We start from the raw sequence: 9307 nt of genomic DNA, 5'->3' as shown, positions 1-9307 counted from the left end.
CATCCGTCATAACATATTAATGTCTATAAGATGATGGTCAAGTGTTACCTAAAGCTACGCAGGATGTCTTTGCTAATGTTGTTATCTCTTTATACTCTGAAGTAGTACTAGAGAGGGGCCATGATACACTTCTGTATCCCTCTCCCTGCCCCCCCTCACTCTTCTTCCCTCTCCCTCTCCCTCTCTCTCTCTCTCTCTCTCTTGCTTCTCTCTCTCTTGCTTCTCTCTCTCTTGCTTCTCTCTCCTACCTCTCCCACTCCCACTCCCTTCTCTCTATCTCTCCCTCTCTATTCTCTTTCTTTCTCTTCTGCCTCCTTTTCTGTCCGTCGCTCACACAGTCAGAAGCCAACAAAAGGAAAAGGAGACATCACCACACAGAAAACTGTTTAGCAGATGATTTGTGGAGTGCAATATTTTCTGGCAATTAATCAATTAAATTGTTTAGCCTGAAATCTGAAGAAAAAGAAAGAAAGAAAAAATATATATATTTGTCACCAATACAATGTGTAGAAAAGAATTGCAGGTTGGTGGAAGAAAGTGGTCTTGGGGGATGACTGACTGGGTCCAAGCACACCGTTGTCTGAACTACAAGCCCCAGAAGGCAGAGGGGCTCATCTGAACTACAATGCCCAGGGTTCATTTGAGAGGCCCAAATGTGTAAGACTGTCAGATGTATCTGTACCTGAGAGGATGATGGGCTCCACCTCGTCGTACTCCCTCAGCACCCACAGGAAGAGCCGTGCCAGATCCAGCGAGTAGATGAACTGCCGCCGTGGCTTACCAGACCCCCACACCGTCAGAGGGGTGCCTTCCTCTGAGAGAGAGAGAGAGAGAGAGAGAGAGAGAGAGAGAGAGAGACAGACAGACATCATGATTAGGCCACAATCTAATACCTGAGATGGGTCCACAGTCGTGTCCATCTTTATCTGCGTGTCGTGTGCTTAAAGTAGCATTAAGGCGTATGCTCCTTCTCGCCCACTGCATTCACACAAGGAACATCCCTTCACACAAGGCAATCGCAGACTAGACTGTTCTCGTTTGTGGTTCCTCAATGGTAGAATTGAAATCAGAGTGGGTGTCCCCTCTCTTAGACTGGGTACAGAAAACCAAAGGTTTTTTTGAGCCAAAACACTGAACGGACAGCTAGAGGACCATGAGGACCTATGAATCTCACGAGACCATGAGGATTCACTGAATCGGACAAAAAGCACCTGGGATTAGAATCGAAGACTGCATCTTTAACGTTGGCATGCTAACACGCACAAAGCTACTAGTTTGTCTTACTCTGAGCAATGTAAGCCTTGTGTGGTTGGACAAATACTAATGCTAGCAAGCTAACACACAGTAAGATACTTACTAGTATGTCTTACTCTAACAGATGTAAGCCTTGTGTGGTTGGACAAATACTAATGCTAGCAAGCTAACACACAGTAAGATACTTACTAGTATGTCTTACTCTGACAGATGTAAGCCTTGTGTGGTTGGAGAAATACTAAATGCTAGCATGCTAACACGCAGTAAGCTACTAGTATGTCTTACTCTGAGCCGTGTACGCCTTGTGTGGTTGGACAAATACTAATGCTAGCATGCTAACACGCAGTAAGCTACTAGTATGTCTTACTCTGAGCCGTGTACGCCTTGTGTGGTTGGACAAATACTAATGCTAGCGAACTAACACGCAGTAAGCTACTAGTATGTCTTACTCTGAGCCGTGTACGCCTTGTGTGGTTGGACAAATACTAAATGCTAGCATGCTAACACGCAGTAAGCTACTAGTATGTCTTACTCTGAGCCGTGTACGCCTTGTGTGGTTGGAGAAATACTAATGCTAGCATGCTAACACACAGTAAGCTACTAGTATGTCTTACTCTGAGCCGTGTACGCCTTGTGTGGTTGGACAAATACTAATGCTAGCGAACTAACACGCAGTAAGCTACTAGTATGTCTTACTCTGAGCCGTGTACGCCTTGTGTGGTTGGACAAATACTAATGCTAGCATGCTAACACGCAGTAAGCTACTAGTATGTCTTACTCTGAGCCGTGTACGCCTTGTGTGGTTGGACAAATACTAATGCTAGCGAACTAACACACAGTAAGATACTTACTAGTATGTCTTACTCTGAGCAATGTAAGCCTTGTGTGGTTGGACAAATACTAATGCTAGCATGCTAACACGCAGTAAGCTACTAGTATGTCTTACTCTGAGCCGTGTACGCCTTGTGTGGTTGGACAAATACTAATGCTAGCGAACTAACACGCAGTAAGCTACTAGTATGTCTTACTCTGAGCCGTTTACGCCTTGTGTGGTTGGACAAATACTAATGCTAGCGAACTAACACGCAGTAAGCTACTAGTATGTCTTACTCTGAGCCGTGTACGCCTTGTGTGGTTGGACAAATACTAATGCTAGCGAACTAACACGCAGTAAGCTACTAGTATGTCTTACTCTGAGCCGTGTACGCCTTGTGTGGTTGGACAAATACTAATGCTAGCGTGCTAACACGCAGTAAGCTACTAGTATGTCTTACTCTGAGCCGTGTACGCCTTGTGTGGTTGGACAAATACTAATGCTAGCATGCTAACACGCAGTAAGCTACTAGTATGTCTTACTCTGAGCCGTGTACGCCTTGTGTGGTTGGACAAATACTAATGCTAGCGAACTAACACGCAGTAAGCTACTAGTATGTCTTACTCTGAGCCGTGTACGCCTTGTGTGGTTGGAGAAATACTAATGCTAGCATGCTAACACGCAGTAAGCTACTAGTATGTCTTACTCTGAGCAATGTAAGCCTTGTGTGGTTGGAGAAATACTAATGCTAGCGAACTAACACGCAGTAAGCTACTAGTATGTCTTACTCTGAGCCGTGTACGCCTTGTGTGGTTGGAGAAATACTAATGCTAGCAAGCTAACACACAGTAAGATACTTACTAGTATGTCTTACTCTGAGCCGTGTACGCCTTGTGTGGTTGGACAAATACTAATGCTAGCGAACTAACACGCAGTAAGCTACTAGTATGTCTTACTCTGAGCCGTGTACGCCTTGTGTGGTTGGAGAAATACTAATGCTAGCATGCTAACACGCAGTAAGCTACTAGTATGTCTTACTCTGAGCCGTGTAGGCCTTGTGTGGTTGGACAAATACTAATGCTAGCGAACTAACACGCAGTAAGCTACTAGTATGTCTTACTCTGAGCCGTGTACGCCTTGTGTATGAGTCCGGGGAGCACGTGACCATCCTCAATGTTGAAGTTGTCGTGGGGCCCAAACACATTAGTGGGGATGGCGGCTGTGTACCGCCGGCCATGCTGCTGAAAATAGCCCCTGTAAAACAAACAGTCAAAATAAGGAATTCACCAAAACACACACACACACACACACACGCACACACAAACGGACATACAAACACACGCACGCACACACACACACACACAAACGGACACGCACACACACACAAACGGACATACAAACACACACACACAAACGGACATACAAACACGCACACACAAACGAACACACACACACACACACACACCACACACCACACAAAAGCTGACCTGTTTTGGACATCAATCATTCGCTTTGCGTACGAGTAGCCAAAGTTGGAGTCGTGAGGAGGACCATTATGGATCTGAGGGCAAAACAGACAAACCCAAGAGAAAAGAAGGGGGGAAAAAATATTTAGATTCATAAATGCATATAAATGTTCTATTGAGACATAGATTCCTTGAAAAAAACATTAAAGTACATTAATATGAAGCACTGTGGTATATGTCTGAGGAGATGGTTGTGTAACACACTACATACCATGGTTTCGTTGATGGGGTAGCTGGTTTTGTCTGGAAAGATGCAGGTGGAGAGGCAGGAAATGACCTTCACCACTCCAACGTCATGAGCGGCCTGAAGGACGTTATCGTTGATGAAGACATTACACCTCTGTAACACAAACACAGGATCTTAAGTGACAAAGTTTTATTGCCAGGTTATATTATAACAATTTCTGGGGTTGAAATGACACATTAGCCAAATCAGACATACTTGTAGGTTGCTCTGAGCAGTATTATGACACCATTTTAAGTATTGAGTAATGAGTTGAGATCAATATGCACACACACACACAGACACACACACACACACACACACACACACACACACACACACGCGCACACACACACAATACTTCTACTGGTCACTCTGATTACCCAGAAGTCAAGGTTGAGTTTCATGTTCCGGAACAGTCCGCCCACCATGGCTGCCAGGTGGATGACGTGGGTTGGGCGGAGCTTCTGGAAGATGGCCTTGGTGGCTTCAGGGTCCCTGCAACCAATCACAGAAGAGCAGGTCACAAAACCCCACGGATGGCTTGAGGACACAATCTTGAAGTGAAAAGGAATGTTACGGCTGTACGCGTTTCCTGCGCTTTCTTTGGTTGTGCGCTTTCCTCTCCCCTCTGCCCAGGTGTGAGATACCTGATTAGTGATCTACGAGGTGCACCTGGCCCACGGGAAGTAGCAGGAGGAGGAGGAGAGGCCTCTGTCTGTCTGTCTGTCTGTCTGTCTGTCTGTCTGTCTGTCTGTCTGTCTGTCTGTCTGTCTGTCTGTCTGTCTGTCTGTCTGTCTGTCTGTCTTAAGAGTCTTGTTGATTATCTCTGGTCTTAATTTAGTATCTTAGCTGCTGCCTGTGTGTATGCTCATAAATCCCATGGCTTGTTGATTATCTCTGGTGTTAATTTAGTATCTTAGCTGGTTATGTGTTGCCTGTGTGTATGCTCATAAATCCCATGGCTTGTTGATTATCTCTGGTGTTAATTTAGTATCTTAGCTGGTTATGTGCTGCCTGTGTGTATGCTCATAAATCCCATGGCTTGTTGATTATCTCTGGTGTTAATTTAGTATCTTAGCTGGTTATGTGCTGCCTGTGTGTATGCTAATAAATCCCATGGCTTGGGCATGTTTCCAAGGGTTTTTTTGTGGTTACTTTGGGTCAAAGATGGTGTGAAGTGGAGTTTAGTAAAGGGATAACTGCATTATTAGCCTGAGGTTTAAGCCTATGTGTTCTGATGTGGGGGCAAGATATGTTGCTATGAACAGCTATGCTCCAATGTCAAGTGTGTGTGTGTGTGTGTGTGTGTGTGTGTATGTACAGTACCAGTCAAAAGTTTCGACACACCTTCTCATTTTTTGAGAAGTTTTTTCTTTACTTTTTGTATTTTCTAGATGGTAGATAACACTTTTTTTGTTTAGTACATCATTCCATATGTGTTCTTTCGTAGTTTAAATGTATTCAGTATTAATCTACAATGTAGAAAATAATAAAAGTAAAGAAAACACTTCTCAAAAAAAATAAAGGTGTGTCCAAACTTTTGTCTGGTACTGTATGTGTGTGCGAGTGTGTGTGTGTGTGTGTGTGTGTGTGTGCATGTATGTGTGGTCATATGAACATGCGAGTTGCTCACGTGAGATCGGCATCTTTAGAGGAGAGGAAAATCCACTCTTCTCCCTCTCTCGCCCCTCCCTCCTCCTTCACCACGCGCTCTATCGCTCGGCCCACCAGGCCTGTGCCCCCCGTCACCAGCACACACGTCCGTCCAACAGCCCCCGCCATCTGCAGGAGAGGAGAGAGAGGGGTAGATGTAGGGAGAGAGAGGGAGAGAGAGGTAGGGAGAGAGAGAGATGTAGAGAGAGAGAGAGGTAGAGGTGGTGGAGAGAGAGAGAGAGAGGTAGAGGTAGGGGGAGAGAGAGAGAGAGAGAGAGGGGGGGGGGGGTAGAGAGAGAGGATAGAGAGAAGAGAGAGAGTTAGGCCGCACCAATTTTAGTCCTACTATTGAAAAGCAGAAATTGGATGAAAATGTGAACAGCTCGCTGGCTCGCTCAGGCTCCACCGCTATCGGCTGAAGGTGGGCTGGGTCCACTTCTCTGAAGTCTTCCATCTCACAGGTGCCGCAAAGACAACACCCTTTGATATTTGTACAGGCACTGCCATTACGCCTTACTATTCAAGATGAGCTGGGAAGTCTGACTAGCCTATTAGCATGCTGCAGAGGACACAACATATTTGTCTTTAACATAAAGAGTACTGCCTTGCTCTTTGTAACCAGTGTCTTGTTTAGCTGGTCTTTCCGGATCGACAGGGTCCAAACCACTTTTATCCAATCGCATGACCAGAATAGCTCCGGGCCGTGTGAGTGGGTGCGTCGCCTCCTGTCACCACGTCACTGCCCGCCTCGTGTCTACTAGCTCGTTCAATGCAAGTGAATTAACTCCGAAGTCAACAGAACACTATGCTCTCAAATGAACTAGTTGGCCATCATTGCTAACGACCAGAAATGAATGAATGAATCAATCAAATTCCCAGTAAGAGAATTCTATTTAAAAGGGTACTGTCCCACTATAAAGAAATTAAGTAATTGATCACTCCCAAAAGTGTATCCATCAAAAGCCGAACTGTTGTCAGTAACACTTTTGCAACAGGCTACATTCCACTTCGCCGGCTTGGCTATAGCCTACGTTGGCGATGATGATTTCAATCTGGCTCACATGCTTATTCTGACTGCACCAATAACCAACAGCGCATATTGACTCAAAGAGTTAGTGATAACATAGATGGTCAGCCTTCGAACGCTTCGAAGACATTAGCATAGGCTAATAGCATAAGTCGTGTCCCACTGGTAGTGCTAAAGCTATTTTCCTTGTTTTCTCCCCCAGTTCACCCAGCGAGTTAACTAGACTAGCGATAACCGGGTCCCTACTAGCCTAAACACGACCAGGCAGCAGTAGCATAACTTTGTAGATCCAATGGATGCATTTGCAAAAAAGTATAAAGTCGCCTGAAACTTTAAATTAGACTCAATGGATTTAAGATTGACAATTGTACCCGTACACACCGATAGAAAGAAAATCTACTGAAATAACCTAATTGATAGACAGATCATGAGAGAGCATGGACATCCGTTCAGAAGACGTACATTTGATAACATTAAGCTCCAACGTCAAAGCACACACGAGACGTGTCATCTTTTTGTCCAGATAAAATGATTGGCATATCTCAATAGGGTAAACAGTAGTCTCAACCCTGTCAGTTTAAACTCATAATTTCAAGCAATAATATCCTAACTTACCTACATAAAAACTATAATGTTCCTGGGAAAGTTCTTCTACACGTCGAGCATCCGGCTTTATGGCAAAATCCTGTTTCAATGAAGTTGTTCCGCGTTGATCACGTGCTCATCAAACGTAGCCTGCACCAAAGAGCATAGTGAAAACCTACGCCCCTAGTGGTCGCGTTCCTTTCGGACAGCAGCTCTATTGTAAAATCCCCAAAACCGGATTTTTGAACTGAATGCAAATGGATACATAAAAATCCCTCATATAACGACTTCTGGTGAATTGTGGGGAAACCAATTGACAGTTCGAGACAAAAAAAAAGAAAGATAAGACTAACCGTCCACAGATTCAAGGTATCATATTACTGAAAGCATCACATTATAATACTCCTACCGATAATTGTCAAATGGTTGTAGACAATTCTGACATTTTCACATAAGCTAAATGTGTTTACAATGGTTATTTCCTTGTCGGGGTTTAGGGAACATAAACGGTATTTCAGTCTGCTGCCTCAGCTTTGCAGACCAAATATTTAATACAATTAATCAACTGTATTACCAATTGAGGTTATTCAATAAAAAAAAAAAACATGAACAAAAACACAGAGAGAGGTAAGATTTATTTTATTTTATTAATATTTTATTTCCCACTGAGATTGAGATCTCTGTCAACAGATGTGCTATGTGTGTGTGTCAAGAAGTTGTTCAAAGCATTCATATAGCAGCTTTGAACTTGATTTGAGAAAGTTGATGATGCTTCACAATAAACATTCTTTGTCAATGTGTGTGTGTTTGTGTTCTTGTCTGTTTCTGCGTGTGCTTGTTTCTGGTTAAAAAAAAAACAGGAAAAGGGTCATCCACCTCCGTCTGAGTCCTCAGCAGTAAGCAGTTAGCAGTGACGAGCAGGACTCCTCCTCCTCTCTCCATCTCACACACACAGGTGGACACACACACACACACACACACACACACACACACCCACACACATCTGCACACACAAGCAGGACTCCACAATCTCACACACACAGGTGGACACACACACACACACATCTGCACACACAAACGTGAAAACACACACACACACACACACACACACACACACACATCTGCACACACAAACATGAAAACACACACACACACACAGGTGAACACACACAGACACACAAAAGCAGTAACCTCCACCTCCATCTCACATACAAGGTGGAGGAGAAGTTCAGAAGATTCCCCTGTTCTTTGTGTGCGAAAATCTTCCCGTTCATGTCCTGGCTAAAGTTGCATTAGCACAGTCAAACAGGAGAGAGGACATTATCCTGCTCCCATTGGCTAAATACGCTTTTTAAGTCATCTAAATGGAGGGGGAATCGATATGTATGGATTTATTGATGGATAGATTGACATACGGTATATAATTAAAGCTATACCACAAAAAGTCATCCACAGTGGTCTTCTAATTGTTATTTTCGTTTCCTAAATTCTTGTGTTTATTAATGCACTGTGGCCATCTAGTGTTCAGATGTGGGACTAATGGTGGCATTACTGTAACTTTTTATGACCCCTAACAGACAGGCTTCAATCATCTGCTCAGCCTCAGTGTCCACTACACTGTGCAGTGTGCAACAGCTACAGACTTTCTCCAAGTCCTCTAAGTGACATAAAGATCACTATCAGGAAATAGACACACATCACTGGGTTTAAAACTATGGAGTTCTTGTGCTTTTGGCAGATCCTCCAGCAGGGGACTCAAGTCCTTACAAAGTATGTTAGGGCTCCCCCTACAGTTGAAAAAACGAAATTCATCAGCAGTGGCATCTCTTGAAAGGAAAAGCTGGTGGGGCACAATACATTCTGTCTCAGCAGCATCCGACTCGCCAGTGGAACTGCACACAGACCTGCTTGCTTAATAAATACACACCTCATCAGAGAATTCACAAATGCACACATGAGCGTAACACAGAGCAGGAGTTTTCAAGCAGTATACGATCATTGTGGTCTGCAACTGTAATAATAATAAACGCATCCAAAGCATCATTTCAGGGCAGGGAAGCCCATTGCTTTCGGGACCTTAATCTAGAGCCAAGCCACACGCCTTGTAATAATGCAACGTGCTAAGACTCACCACTGACTTTCATTGCTTGAAAATAAAAGATGCACGATGATATTTCATCTGAGCAAACTTGTCAATATCACTTTCTATGAAAATCTACCGA

At 43.9% G+C, this 9307-nt stretch overlaps 1 protein-coding gene across 2 annotated transcripts in view; it reads right to left on the bottom strand.

Moving 5' to 3' along the window:
* The window catches only part of LOC105893759 (GDP-L-fucose synthase), a 10896-nt gene extending 3668 nt beyond the window's left edge, over positions 1–7228 (bottom strand). Inside the window, exons 1-7 of one of the 2 annotated variants that reach the window (XM_031562692.2) lie at positions 7120–7228; positions 5454–5602; positions 4201–4315; positions 3806–3934; positions 3556–3629; positions 3189–3322; positions 683–814 (exon numbers count right to left, since the gene is read on the bottom strand). In XM_031562692.2, coding sequence (XP_031418552.1) covers positions 683–814; positions 3189–3322; positions 3556–3629; positions 3806–3934; positions 4201–4315; positions 5454–5602 — 733 coding nt within the window. In that variant the 5' untranslated portion in view covers positions 7120–7228. Of the gene's footprint in view, positions 1–682; positions 815–3188; positions 3323–3555; positions 3630–3805; positions 3935–4200; positions 4316–5453; positions 5603–7115 lie in introns of both variants that reach the window. The other variant, XM_031562693.2, reaches the window with a different exon arrangement.
* Positions 7229–9307: the final 2079 nt, after the last annotated feature.

This window comes from Clupea harengus, chromosome 24 (assembly GCF_900700415.2).
Source record: "Clupea harengus chromosome 24, Ch_v2.0.2, whole genome shotgun sequence".
NCBI classification, from domain to species: Eukaryota; Metazoa; Chordata; class Actinopteri; order Clupeiformes; family Clupeidae; genus Clupea; species Clupea harengus.
This window is presented reverse-complemented; position numbering and strand designations above follow the sequence as displayed.